At 41.9% G+C, this 14756-nt stretch overlaps 1 protein-coding gene across 1 annotated transcript in view; it reads left to right on the forward strand.

The window, feature by feature from the left end:
• Window positions 1–14632, forward strand: part of LPCAT3 (lysophosphatidylcholine acyltransferase 3) — a 36957-nt gene extending 22325 nt beyond the window's left edge. The window contains exons 2-13 of the mRNA XM_081128321.1: window positions 8948–9055; window positions 9583–9689; window positions 10247–10340; window positions 10500–10537; window positions 10956–11134; window positions 11599–11707; window positions 12408–12494; window positions 12585–12751; window positions 13388–13535; window positions 13612–13770; window positions 13883–14010; window positions 14234–14632. Coding sequence (XP_080984447.1) covers window positions 8948–9055; window positions 9583–9689; window positions 10247–10340; window positions 10500–10537; window positions 10956–11134; window positions 11599–11707; window positions 12408–12494; window positions 12585–12751; window positions 13388–13535; window positions 13612–13770; window positions 13883–13999 — 1313 coding nt within the window. The 3' untranslated portion in view covers window positions 14000–14010; window positions 14234–14632. The remainder of the gene's footprint in view (window positions 1–8947; window positions 9056–9582; window positions 9690–10246; window positions 10341–10499; window positions 10538–10955; window positions 11135–11598; window positions 11708–12407; window positions 12495–12584; window positions 12752–13387; window positions 13536–13611; window positions 13771–13882; window positions 14011–14233) is intronic.
• Window positions 14633–14756: the final 124 nt, after the last annotated feature.

A 14756-nucleotide genomic window follows, 5' to 3' on the forward strand; every position in this document is an offset into this window, starting at 1 on the left:
AGCAAACAGATGGTATATATTTAAAGCTGTGACTGGATGAGATCGCTGGGTACTTCACTGTTAAAGCAGAGGTGAGGCAGTCTAACATTTATTGAGCATCTAATATGTACCAGGCCTAATTTACGAATCCTAAGTTAGATTTTCATTTTACCAATGAAACTGAGGCCCAAAAAGGTTAATCAACCTGAAGTGACAGCCAGTAAGTAGCAGAATCAGGTATTCAAACTGAGATCTGTCTTAACTTCAAAGTCCATGTTCTTTTAACTGTCCATTGCCTTAATTTAATAGTACATTGCATTTTATAAAAAGTGCTGTTGGCAAGCCATAATCAGTACCCTTATTTTTAAAAATATGCTATGAATCTTCTTTTGAAAGGCAAATGAAAGGGAAATCCCTTAGTCATTTGATTGTCACACAAAATTAAGATTAGATTCAGAAGCTTCAATATCCACTTACCCCAGAATTTCTCAGATAAGGACTGCTTTATCTCCCTCTAACTTTATGTGAATGTGTGTTTGTATAATTTTGTGAAACTTATATTTTGGGCACTGTGCTAATCACATTATATGCTTTATCTCCTTTAGTCCTTACAACAGTTCACTGAGGCAGGTACTAATAATATCCCCATTTCACAGATGAGGAAACTGACCCTCAAGATCAAACAGCTGTTATGTGTCCATTACTGTTAGTCAATCTGTCAAAAAAGGTATACAGGATATCGTGCTGTGGGAGATCCAAAGACATAGGAGGCCTTCAGGAAAAGACTGTAAACATGAATATTTTAATCCAAAACAAAAAAGTGCAGAAAGACATATTGTAGTATGTAATGATTTGTCAAATGAGAATCTTAGTCCTAAGTGCCATTTATTTAAGGCATAATACACAGGATTATGAGTTCATTTTGGTCAGAGGTCGCCTTAGAGGAGAAGACACTTAAATTAGGTTTTGAAGAATGGGTAGCATTCCACTTGGTAGAAGGGTGGTTGGAGAAGGTATTCCACACAAAGGGGCTGGCATGAGCTAAAGTCTAGGAACAAAAGACACAAGACATGTTTGAGCAAAAACAAGATCAGTTTTAGCTGAAGCACAGAAATGGAAACTTTAACTAGAAATGTAGTTTAGAAGATAGACCCTTGAATCTTAGCTTAGGAATTGGTACTCTTTTGAGTAGTCAGTTGGGGGTCATTGGTATTTTCTGACCAGGAACTGAAAGAAGAATACTCTGGTGTAGGATTACTGGAAGTATGAGGCTGCAGGCAGAGATCAAGTAGGAGGCCATTGCAAGAGTTTACAGGTGGGTGCTTGAGGGCCTTAAGTACAAATGTAGCACAGGAAAAAAGGGGGGGGGGGGTGAGAGAAGCTGCAAAGGAGGAATCAACCGAATTTAATGACTGGATATAGGGAACCAAGGGAAGAGGAAGAGGCAAGACAACTTCAAGCTTTCAGATGTGGTTGTATGACCTGGAGAATGCTAACATCATTAATAAAAAAAGAAGCCAAGAGAAGGCTGATTTATGGGAAAAGTCATGTTTTATAGAGTACAAGATGGTATGAGACACTGCACAGACTCTCAGAGTTCTAGCTAGAATTTATAATCTGCAAATGGATGGAACAAATTACTAAAATAAACCAAATTTCCTATTTAAAAAAAAAAAAAAGATGGTATGAGATAGCAAACTAAAAATAGGAAATGTGGAACTGAAACTTGAGTTAGAATTAAAGATGTAGGTTTGGTTTTGGCATAAAGATGATAATAAGTTACATGATAGTAGATGTAGTTTCCAAAGCAGCAGTATATAGTAAGAATAATAAAGGCCTAGCCTGAATCCTGAAGGTCAGCCATATTTAGGAACCAGAAAAAAAAAGCCTTCATTGAAAGAGACAAAGAAAGGTAGGTTGGTACAATCTATTCAAATTGTAGTTGGCCACTATTTGCCAGAGAGTAAACGTTTAGGAACTTCCATAGCAATTTGACAGTGTCACATCATCCAAGCCCATGACTTATAGTTTACAAAAGTCTTGGTCCGCCCTGGCCAGGTAGCTCAGTTGGTTGGAACATTGTCCTGATGCACCAGGGTTTCGGGTTTGATCCCCAGTCTGGGCACTTTTGGGAGTCAACCAATGAATGCATAAATGAGTGAAACAACAAAATCAATCTTAAAGTCTCTCCCCCCCTTCCTCACTCTGTCTAAAATCAATAAATAAAATTTTATTTAACATATTGGTCCACAACAGATGGAAAATTTTTAAGACTGTCTACACCGCTGACTGAGAAATGCTGAGTTAGAGGATAAAGAATCAAGGAGTGGTATATACCTAAGAGAACTCAAGATATATGGCCCAGTGGGGCATGGCTCAGTGGTTGAGCACAGACCTAGGATCTAGGAAATCACGGTTCAATTCCCAGTTAGGGCACATGCCTGGGTTGCCGGCTCCATCCCCAGTTGAGGGTGTGCAGGAGGCAGCTGATCAGTGACAACTGTCTCTTCATTAATGTTTCTATCTCTCCCTCTCCCTCTCCCTCTCTGAAATCAATAAAGATATATTTTAAATATATATATATGTGTGTTCACACAAAAACTTGTACACAAACATTCATAGCAGCCTTATTCATAATACCCAAAAAGTAGAAACCACCCAAGTTTCCATCAACTGATGATGTGTTATGTCCACTTTGGAATATTATTCAGCCATTAAAAAGTATGAAGAACTGATATATGCTATAACAAAATTAACCTTGAAAACAATATGCTGAGAGACCCAGACATAAAAGGCCCACATATTGTATGACTCCATGTATATGAAATATCCAGAATAGGCAAATCCATAGAGATAGAAAGTAGATTGATAGTTGCCAGGTCTAGGAGAGCATGGAGAGTGACTGCTAACAGGTATAGAGTTACTTTTGGGGAGATGAAAACATTCTGGAATTAGATAGTGGGGATGGTTGTGCAACTTTGTAAATATGCTAAAAACCACTGAATTCTACACTTTGAAATGATGAATTTTATGGTATGTGAATTATCTCAATAGAAAAAGGAAAGGAACAGGGACACTGTGTTTTTCAAAAACAATGAAAGAGAAACTTAAAAAAATTAAACTACAGCCTAGCCAGGTGGCTTAGTTGGTTCAGCGTTGTCCTGTACACCAAAAAGGTTGCAAGTTCAATTCCCAGTCAGGGCATATACCTGGGTTGTGGGTTTGATCCCTGGTCAGGGCACTATGGGAGGCAACTAATCAATGTTTCTCTCCCTCCCTCCCTCTCTCTCTAAAATCAATAAAAAATATATCATCAGTTGAGGATTTTAAAAAATGAAAATACAGCAGGGCAGTTGAGAAAACTAGGGAGAAAGAAAAGACTGTTGGACTTGGGCATTATAAAAAGGCAGATTAAGGTAAAACATCAGTCCATATGTCAGCAGTTCTCAAAGTGGAGTCCATGAACTCCTAGGGAGTCCTTGAGAACCCTTTAAGGGACCCATGGGATAAAAATTATTTTCATAGTAATACTAAGATGTGATTTGCCTTTTTTATTGTGTTGACATTTGCACTGATGATGCAAAAGCAATAGTGTGTAAAGCTGCTGGTGCCTTAGCACAAATGAAGGCAAGGGTACCAAAGTGCTCTAACAGTCGCTGTAAGTGCACTAGCAGTCACTGTATTCTTTTTTCCCCCTCTGTATTCTTCACTGCCATGCACTCACAGTCAAAAAACAAGCCAGTTTCTTTTAAGAATGTCCTTGATGAAGCAGTAAGTATTATGAATTGTACTGAATCTCAACCCTTTTTAATAGTCTGAAGAGATGAGAAACATGCCTAAAGCACTTCTGCTACATACTGAAGTACAAGGCTGTCTGGAGGCAGAGCACTTGTGCAGTTGCTTGAGTTCATGTTCAATTAACAGCTTTTTTCATGGAACAGCATTTTTACTTGAAAAAAAATGGCTGACAGACTTAGACATGGATATTTAGACGTGGGCATTTGGCAGATAGCTTCTTGAAAATGTACATGAGCCTGTCATTTCAAGAAAAATAACTGACAATATTTGTAGTCCATGATAAAATTCAAGCTTTCAAGTGAAGATTAGAATTTTGGAAAGCTTGTATCTGCTACCATAAGCTTGATAACTTCCCAATACAGACAGATTTTTATGCTGAAAATCAATGGTGATATTAAAAGATCTGATTGTTTTATACTGTATTCTAATGACATTATCAATATTTGGGAGATCTGCCTAAACACAGTAAACCAATATTTTCTGGATAACCAGTGCATGATGTTACAAAAACCATGCCTGGGTAAAAGATCCATGCAAGGCACATGGATTTTAACGTAACAGAGTACGAAAAGTTCATTGTTATGGTTGTTGCCCATTCCACATTGCAACTAACCTTTAAGAAGCTACTTACCTGCCGAGTTTTGTTATAGTATCAAAGATGACGATCCAAAAGGCTGTTATCTGAAAAGGCTATTGATTTGCTTTCCAGCTCTATATCTGTGTAAAGCCAGGTTTTCTTCATATATTTTAACCAAAACAACATTTTACAACAGCTTAAATGCAGAAGCAAATTTGAGAGCCCAGCTATCTTCTATTTAAAGAAAGGCCAGAAATTTGTACAAATGTAAAACAATGCCATTCTTCACACTAAATGGTTTTGTTTTTGTTTGTTTTGGAAAATATAGTTGTTTTCATTAAAAGTATGATATTTATATTAATATATAATAGGTTTTTAAAACAAGTTAGTAATTAAATATTTTTAAATTTTCTTATTTTTTAATACAGTAGATATTGATAGATAGTATACACACTAACAAAGTTGCTTGAGGTCCTCAGTAATTTTTAAGAGTGTAAAGTGGTGCCCAGCTGGCATGGCTCAGTGGTGGATCCTCAACCTATGATCCAGGAGATCTGGGTTCAATCCCTGGTTAGGACACATGCCCGGGTTGCGGGCTCTATCCCCATTAGGGGCCGTGCAGGAGGCAGCCTATCAATGACTCTCTCTAATCACTGATATTTCTATCTCTCTCTCCCTCTCCTTTCTCTGAAATCAATTAAAAGAAAAACAACGAGTGTAAAGTGGTCCTGAGACCACAAAGTTTGAAAACCGCTGCTATATGCTATGGATGTTATGTCAACTCTTTGTATGGTGTTTGAGGTGGTTTTCTTTTCTATAAAACTGGTACCAATATCTGCCTAAGCCAGCATATAGCAGTCCTCATTCCATATTCTCCCTCACACTTGCCAAAACATGCTCTATTTTCTTTTCACCAGTCTTATGAACCACTGACTAATTAAATGGAGTCATATCCTATTCCTACAGAACCCAGAAATAGCTCTACAGGATGAAAAGGCAAAGAAATTTACCAGACTTTAATGAAAACAGCTAATTTCTACTTCTTCAAACGAACCCTCGGAACCTCTAAGATTAATAAGTAATTTCACAAAGATTGTACAGAAAATAAGGAGTTCCACTAGTAAGTAGGTTGTGGTAGATCCTAGTCCCTGACTCCAACAGCATTCAGACCTGAGGAGATGTCCAACTGACTGGAGAACACAGCTAGGTACACTCTGTGTGCTCGGCAACCTAAACCCATGAACAGAGCCAGATTCCGTGTATCCTGGCAGTCTGCTTTAAGATTACAGCATTTTGCCTGGCCGTGCGTGGCTCAGCGGTTGAGCATCAACCTAGGATCCAGGAGATCGCCGTTCAATTCCCGGTCAGGGCACATGCCCAGGTTGCGGGCTTGATCCCCAGGCGGGGGCATGCAGAAGGCAGCCAATCAGTGACAACTCTCCCATCATTGATGTTTCTCTCTCTATCTCTCTGAAATCAATAAATATATATAATTTTAATTATAGCATTTTAAATGCCCCAGGTATTGCTCTTGAAATGCTCCCATTCTAGTATGGGATCCTCAGGTTTAGGGGTAGGTTAGGTCATCATCCTGCATGTGCTAATGAGTTTCTGAAGGCCCTCCTTTAAACAAAAAGAAACAGTTAAAGTACTGTCAAACAAGTTCTCAAAAACCTCAAGATCAAGTTTACAAAACAAACCTCTGGCTGGAAGGTGCTATTAAAGGAAGAATAGCAACTCTCAGTCATCAAGCTCAGAATTTTATTCTCAGGACCTAGTAAGCACTGCTGCCTTGCACTAGGATTTTAGTAAAGCGGTGCTTCTTCACCCTGGCTGCACACCAGATCACTCAGGCCTACTGAATCAGACTCTGATGGGCGGAGAGGAGGGGGAGGAGGTACTTTCATTGTTCTTTAAAGATTTGTCTGGGTGACTGTGGCCACTATATTAAGCATCGGCTCCCACAAAAAAGCAGTAACACCTGTGGAACAGCAGCCTCCCCCCAAAAAACACATCCCTAAAGGGGTGACTGGGCAGCCAGCCTTTAAAGCCTGCTGAGCTGAGCAGCATCCAAGAGCAAGGTTTGGTGTTTACACACTCAACATCAGCTCTGGTTGTCACAGCAACTCTCCCCAGCACAGCTCCTTCCCCTTTGTGGCCTCAATCCAGGCTTTGCTGTTCTCTATTGTGATCTTAATGTTCTTAGTAACCTTAATGACCTGCTGCATTTTTATTATTCTACCAATTGCTCCATCTTCTTATCATGTGTTTAATAGTGTACAATATTACTTCACCTGCCTGTGTGGAACTCAAAAAACTCCACTCCCCCCAAATACACCTGAGCACAGGAAATAACACAAAGGGCCTTGAGTGGCCAGAACAGATGTTACCAGGCTAAGCACTAAGTCTATAAGGAAGGCACCCAAGACCCTTGCTCTTATATCTTCTATTTTACATCTTTAAAACAAAGTTATGGTTTCTAAGGCCTGCCATAAATTAGGAGTAGGGGAAACAACTATTCTTGGCAAGCACACTGAAAGCTCGAGAAGTGACTACTGATCCTTGAATAGGAAGGAAAGGGGAAGAAAATCCCTAAGAAATAGATACAAGAACTCAGAATGAAGGACAGTGTAGGCCCTACTAGAATCAGAGCAGTTTTATACACCTCAACAGGACATAAAGCCATCATGACTTTACTCTAGAATAATTATGACCCAGATCACCAAGAGTGTTAAATTGTATTCACTTTAAGGGAGCAGAGTAATATATATGTTGCATTTTTTAATTTCAAGCATTCCAAATGACTCAGGGTTTTGGTGATTCCAAGTGGTTAAGGACTTTAGTGCTTAAGGAGGTAAACTCTTAGCTATCCAGGACTTATTTATGAGTACTCTAGATAATTAAGATATACCCTATTTATTGTTTCTATTCATTTATACCCCAATTCCTAAAACATTAAAAATAAAAAGCCAAAGATTTAAGACAGTCAGGTCTTACTCTATATACTTTCTAGTACATACCTGGCTCTAGTTCTTAGCAATACTAGCTGGTAACATAGTCTGTCCCTGCCAAAGTTGATATGTGATATGTATGAGACTTGATCCTATTTCTTTGCTCATTCATCTGACTGTGAAAGGGTCATAGCTATCTCCCTCTCCCTTGAGCGAGTAATCCTATATCACTTCACCTTAGCTAGCTAGAAAATAAACCATTACATGCCACCTCGTCCCTCATTACGTGATCTATAAACAGAATACCTGGCATATAGTAGGCATTTAACAAGCATGTGTTGAATGAATGAATGAGCCAGTAAGCCACAGGATATCTATAAAATTAGCTGCTTTCATGAAGCTATAAATTTGATTAAAAGAGTCTAGCCCATTATGAGAACAGCAGTCAAAAAGACACCAGAAAATCCTGGCACCAGGAAAATCAAATGGTGGATACACTGTTATGTGGAAAACTAGGTAATATAAGTACACAGGCTGTGATCATAAGTTTAAAAAAAAAAAGTATGGGGAAAAGAGACTAGGACATAAGCCAATTATACAGCAAGATTATCCATTTACTTACTTACTAAATGATTGAGCACTTTCTTTGTGCATGACATTCTTCTAAGCATTGCAGAGTTAACCAAGCTAATAACTATATTGCCAGTGATAAACTAACTGCAACTTACAATTTAAAAGCAAGAATTGCAGCAACTGTAAACCATGAGCAACTCAAGAACACTGCAACGATGGGATAGGTAAAGTGTCCTTCCAAAACAGCACGGATTCTGGTTCTTTGCACGTGCACTGCTGCAGTGAGAATGTTGCCAAGCACATCAGCGACCTATTGATAGAACACTGAATGCAAGTGTGCAGTAACACCATGGAACATGCTAATTTTAGTTTAGGAATACCAAATGTTATCAACCCTTTTTTATTCAGTAAGCAACCCTTGGTCATGCATAATCAGTTCATGGCCCATCACGAGATCCACTGTAATTCAGTTGTGGCCCCAGGACCATACTCTGAATCATGGCTTTAGAAGACATTTTCCCATTATACCTAATGGATTTCTAATTTGGTGGATGCCCAGACCTCAGTATGTGAGGAGCATCCGCACATATCCTGTAACTGCTATCCAAGTATATATGCAGTCAGCAATCCCAGTTTGTAGCCTTGTGTTCATTTATAGTTATCCTCTTAATAATCTGACTGATAATACTTTACTAGCAGGACAGGATAAAATTTTAATAGATCATAAAAGCATAAAATAATGTTTCTGGGCACAGTTGGGTACCCTCAATTCCTTGTATCACTGAAGAAAAACACAAAAGAAAATCCCTAGCGATATTTCATAGGCTATAAGAGAAACACCCTTAGGACCCAGTTTTGTATTGTCTCTCTATAAAACTACTATTTTCAGTTTTAAATGTGTATTTACAAAGAAACTTTTGATTCTTGGGGGTATTGTTATTATTTTCTCTATTGGCATCCATATAATGTATGTTTTTCCTCTCTGGGCTGAGTTTCATGCCAGATAAGCTTCCAAAACAAAATTGGCAGAACACAAGCCACAAATAACCCTCTTCTGATCTCCCCTCAGGTTACCCCTTGGCTTTGTTTTATCGGCATTACCTTTTCTACAAGGATAGCTACCTCATCCATCTCTTCCACACCTTCACAGGCCTCTTCATTGCTTATTTTAACTTTGGTGAGTAAATTGAGTTAGCAGTGGTGCTGGGATTAGAGGGAACCTGGGAAGCAACAGACTTGAACAAAACTTCCTGGAGAGAATTTGATGGATAGGGAAGTTATAATGCTCTGCTTGCAAAGAGAAGGTTTGTATGGACAAGAACAGAGCTTAAATTCTCCTATATGGACAGTCCTCTTGCAGAGAAAACATTTTAAGAGTGGTTACTCTTGCCAGACTCCGTCAACAGAGACTCGTAAGTGTCTCTCTTCTGTGGCTATAGCTGGATGACAGATCCAAGCAGTCCCCTCAGGAGCAACCCTGAGTTCAAACATTCAGAAATACAGTAGCTGCCTGACAGTCCCTTCTATTTATACAATTAATTTTCTTCCCTTCCTCCAGAACATGAGGCTATTTTGACAAAAATATCCTAATACCAAAATAGTTTTTTCTTTATGTATTCTCTTTGTGTTTAGAAGTCTCAAGATGGGTGGGAATGTGAAAGAAAAGAAAAAAAAAGGCTAAAATTTGCTCTCTTCTGCCCCCAGGAAACCAGCTCTACCACTCCCTGCTATGTGTCATCCTTCAGTTCCTCATCCTGCGACTAATGGGCCGCACTGTCACAGCCGTTCTCACTACTTTTTGTTTCCAGATGGTAAACATCTTTCTCTTGGCAGATCAGGTCACAGCTGACAGCAGTTTGGGGTTGGGGACAAGTCAGAGACTGTGGTGTAGAAAAAGCAGGGAACTGGGAGATCCCATTTCTAATCCTTTCTCCCAATTACACTTATCTGTATGACTTTACGTAAGTCACTTTACATGAGCCCCAGGTGTTTCATCTACATGTGGCAGTGATAATACTTTTCCTGCCTCAAGGAAGAGGTGCCAACTAATCCTTTGCATAGGACTACGCATTAAGGTTCTGACCAGGATTAGCCCAGATATCATGAGGGGAGTCACTTAAAGGCAAAGCAGAAAATGGACTTAAAATGAGCTACAGAACCTAACCATTTAATTCTCAATTAGCCCTCATTTTGTTGAAAACCCTTGAGGCAAGCCTCTTCCCCTTAAGTTTCAGTGTCTGCATTTATAGGAACTTCTTAAGGCCTTTAATGACAAGACCAGAAGAAAGGAAAAATGAAAGAATACATTGGATTTCAGAGTAGGGAGAAAATAAATCATAGGAATAATAGAATACCTCAACTCTCCTAGGCCTACCTTCTTGCTGGGTATTATTATACAGCCACTGGCAGCTACGATATCAAGTGGACAATGCCTCATTGTGTTCTGACCCTGAAACTGATTGGTAAGTGATGGGTCACTACCTTCCCCTTTTGTACCTAGGCTCCTCCCCATCTGACCATAAACTTACTCTGTGCTCTCCCCAACATTCCTGCTACCCTCAGTCCACAGGTCACATCCTCAGTGTCCTCTCCCTCTACCCACACCTTCTCTCTCTGCTCAGGTTTGGCTGTTGACTACTTTGATGGAGGGAAAGATCAGGTAAGAACAACTCCTTCACAGAGAAGTTGAGGAACTAAGCCAGAGGGAAGGAGGAAGGCTATTGTTATGAAAAGACTGAACCCAAATGCTAAGGGCAGAGCCGCGCCTCATCCCCAGCCTATGTGATCTCCATTTCAGATAGCAGAGCAAGGATCAACAAACCTAATTTGCCTGGATCCAGCTCTTGCACAAAGTCCAGAGATCAATGCCAGCAAGGCATTTGGAAAAGCAGCAGCAGTCAACTGTTGCTACACACACTCATTTCCACACGAAGCAACTACTTTTCTCCATACCATCCCCTCAGAGATGGCTATTTGAAGAACCAGTTCAGTGGGCCAAAAGGGTGGGGAACACACAAACTGGCTCTTGCAGGGAGATTCAAGGCTATCCTGAACTATTCATTCTCTTCTCGGCATAGAATTCCTTGTCCTCTGAGCAACAGAAATATGCCATACGAGGTGTTCCTTCCCTGCTGGAAGTTGCTGGTTTCTCCTACTTCTATGGGGCCTTCATGGTAGGGCCCCAGTTCTCAATGAACCACTACATGAAGCTGGTGCAGAGAAAGCTGACTGACAAGCCAGGGGAGATACCAAACAGGTTAGTGCCCCTTCTTGGTCAAGACCTCTGTGTAGGTGTCCCACTACAAAGCCACTTCTGAAGTGACTTTCTTGAGGACCAGCCATGGCTATATTCTCCACATGGCCCCGGCTCCCAGGCTTATGCCATACGGACCCCGGACTATTGTAATGGGCACTCTGCACCTGCTTACTGTGGGTGGGCAGTGAGCCCTTTTCAGCTTAGGTCACTTCCAGCCAGCCATTCTGACCCTGTGGTTCAAACACAAAATTCACTTTTATGTCAGGATTGTGCCTGAATCGGTCATGTCCCTGCCTTTAAAATCCATTTTCTCAGTTTAAAAAAAAAAAATATTTTAATATACTTAAATATATTGGGCAGTGGAGCTACTCATCCCATCCCAGATGGATAGCTCCCCTCCATGATTTAAGGTCAGAGGGTGGAAGGAGTGGCTTCTGCGCATTGTGACCCGTGTTCCTTTCCAGCATTGTACCTGCTCTCAAGCGCCTAAGTCTGGGCCTCATCTACCTGGTGGGCTACGTTGTGCTCAGTCCCCATATCACAGAAAACTATCTCCTCACCGAAGACTATGAAGTGAGTGGCTACTAAAGCAGCAGCAGTGTGACTGCATCCAATATAGAAAATGGGCAGGCAAAGATCCCTGTAGATAGCCAAGAAGTGGGAAACACCATCGACAAATGCATGTTGGTTTTGCTCTAGATCTGTGAGAGTTGGTGTCAGTGCCAGCCGGGCCAGGACATGTTCATCAGCCAGCACTGAATGACCTTCACGGGCACAGGGCTGTGCCAGGTGCACTTTCAGCACCCCTTACCTTCTCCAGGAGCAGCTCTTAACTTGCTGTATTACAGCTCAGCATAGCAGCTTCTGGTCCTCTCCAGCCTGTTTCTTCTCTTGATAGATTGGGGGCTTCTAGGGAATTCAGAATCCAAGGGAAGGGGAAGTGCTGGCTTTTGCTCCCACCCACCTGAAAGGCTTGCAACGTTTCCATACCCACTCTAGGTAGGTTGTCTTCTTAAATTAACAAAAAGCAAGAATACATTAAAGTCCCCCAGTACTTAGTGTCAGAAGACAAAGTTAAGGACAATGCTGTTTCTGCAACTCTCCAAGGAAAAGGAGGTGAATGGATGTTCACTGGGCTCCCTGCTCATCCTCTTAGCCTGTTATAGAGGCAGTTAGGCAGCCCGTCAGGCGGACATGAAGTAGCCACAAGTGTGGAAAGGAAGAACATTAAGGAAATTCACCTGGCCTAATGCATGTTCCTCCTTCTCTCAAGAATCGCCTTTTCTGGTTCCGCTGCATGTACATGCTGATTTGGGGCAAATTTGTGCTATACAAATACGTCACCTGTTGGCTGGTCACAGTAAGTAGAAAACATGATATAGGGTCTAGACAGGCTGTGGGGGATGTGGGGAGGAGAGTGGCAAGAACCCTGAGTCGGTCCTTCCCTCAGGAAGGAGTATGCATTTTGACGGGGCTGGGCTTCAATGACTTTGATGAGAATGGAAAGGCAAAGTGGGATGCCTGCGCTAACATGAAGGTGTGGCTCTTTGAAACAACTCCCCGCTTCAGCGGCACCATCGCCTCTTTCAATATCAACACCAATGCCTGGGTGGCCCGGTAAGCAGTGGGGAGGGGAGGTCTGGACGTTAGCTTCTGCCTTCCACCACTTTCCTGGATTTGAGGGCAAATATGTATTGTCACTCTGTCTTTTCCCACTTTGGGTAGAACTTCCAGTCATCCTCACACATACCCCTACACACTATGTCCCCAGTCCTACCACCACCACCCCCCAAAAAAAATTCCTGTCATTATTTGAAAAACAAAAGCAAGATGTATAAGTGCCTTGAGTCCTAGGTTTTAATCCCCATTTGGCCACTGCTTTTGTTTTTCATTGTCCTGTTTATAAACATCTTTATTTGTCCCACCACTGGTGTGTAAGCGACACAAATAGAAAACTGGTCTGCCTTTTTCATTGCAAGTCAACATCAGGCACTTCGTAGGCACTAGTCATTTAAGTGGCTTTCCCAAGTTCACTCAGCTAAGCCTTAGGTCTATTTTCTGTCTCTAAACTGAGTCTACTTCATTACCTTCGATCTCTAAAGCTAATCAGAGGGCACTGCCTCCCTTACCCCAGGTGGCCCTAAGTGGGAGCCAGCCACCACTGCACTCCTCAGGGTGCTGAGAACCCAGAGGCAGGATGGTGGGAGTGCAAGGACTGGTCTGTGGCTCATCATTACCCACCCTTCTCTCTAGTTACTTCTTCAAACGACTCAAGTTCCTTGGAAATAAAGAACTCTCCCAGGGTCTCTCATTGCTATTCCTGGCGCTCTGGCATGGCCTACACTCAGGATACCTGGTCTGCTTCCAGATGGAATTCCTCATTATTATTGTGGAAAGACAGGTATGCCTTAAGATGCTGGGTGAAAGGGAACGATGAGAAAAGGCAAACACTGAATACCTCTTCCCTTCCTCCCCAGGCTGCCAGCCTAATTCGAGACAGCCCAACCCTTAGCAACCTGGCTTCCATAACTGTCCTACAACCCTTCTACTATTTGGTGCAGCAGACCATCCACTGGCTCTTCATGGGTTACTCAATGACTGCCTTCTGCCTCTTCACATGGGACAAATGGTTTAAGGTAAGTAAGGGCCTGCTTGCAAGGATGGGAGGGAACCACTGAAACCTCAGGTAGTAAGGGATATTATATACCATGCCCTCGGGCTACCTCGGTGGCCTCTCTCTCCCCACAGGTGTATAAATCCATCTATTTCCTTGGCCACGTCTTCTTCCTGAGCCTACTATTCATATTGCCTTATCTTCACAAAGCAATGGTGCCAAGGAAAGAGAGGTTAAAGAAAATGGAATAATCTATTTCCTGGTAAGTTAACACCCCTACAGCTAAACTGAAACTACCAGGTTACAGGATAGAGCAATAACTTGGGGGGTAGTGTTGGAAATTTGGGGTGAATCTCAAGGGAGCCTGGCTTCTAGGAAACATAGTGTGAGGCACTAACTTAACGTGCCAGGCAGAAGTTAGAAGGGCTGTAGCCCAGGGACTAGGAGTAACTCTGACCAGCCTTCCCATCATATTTCTTCTGTAGGTGGCCTAGAGCAAGACTGGTGCAGAAACGACTTCCTTTCTACACTCCTTCGCCCCAGAGCACAGAGAACACAGAAGCCAGGGAGTAGGAAGACATGGCACTCCCAGCTGTGCCTCTGCTGACAGCCAAGTCTTCATTTGGGCAAAGGGGAAACTCTTGTGGGAGGAGTAGAGGGGCCCATGTCTCCCCTCTGGGCTCCCCCATGCACGTTGCCTTATCTCTCCCCCTCTAGCCAGGAATATGTTGTTATTCTTCTGCCAATTTACTATGATTGTATATGTGCCGCCACCATCACTCCCCCCATGGGGGGGTGGGGAGGGACACAAGGCCCTGCCTGCTCCACTTTTTCTACCTTGGAACTGTACCAGATAAAATCACTTCTGTTTGTTCAATTTTTCACTGCTAGCATTCCTGGCTGCTTTCTTTCAGGCACAGTTCTCCATGCTTGCCATGGCTGCAGTAATCAGAGCTGTCTACTTTAGAGCACAGTAATTGCAGAAATTTGGAGCTAAAGCCCACCTGC

The sequence above is a fragment of the Miniopterus schreibersii genome (genome assembly GCF_964146895.1).
Source record: "Miniopterus schreibersii genome assembly, chromosome: 2".
Taxonomy (NCBI): domain Eukaryota; kingdom Metazoa; phylum Chordata; class Mammalia; order Chiroptera; family Miniopteridae; genus Miniopterus; species Miniopterus schreibersii.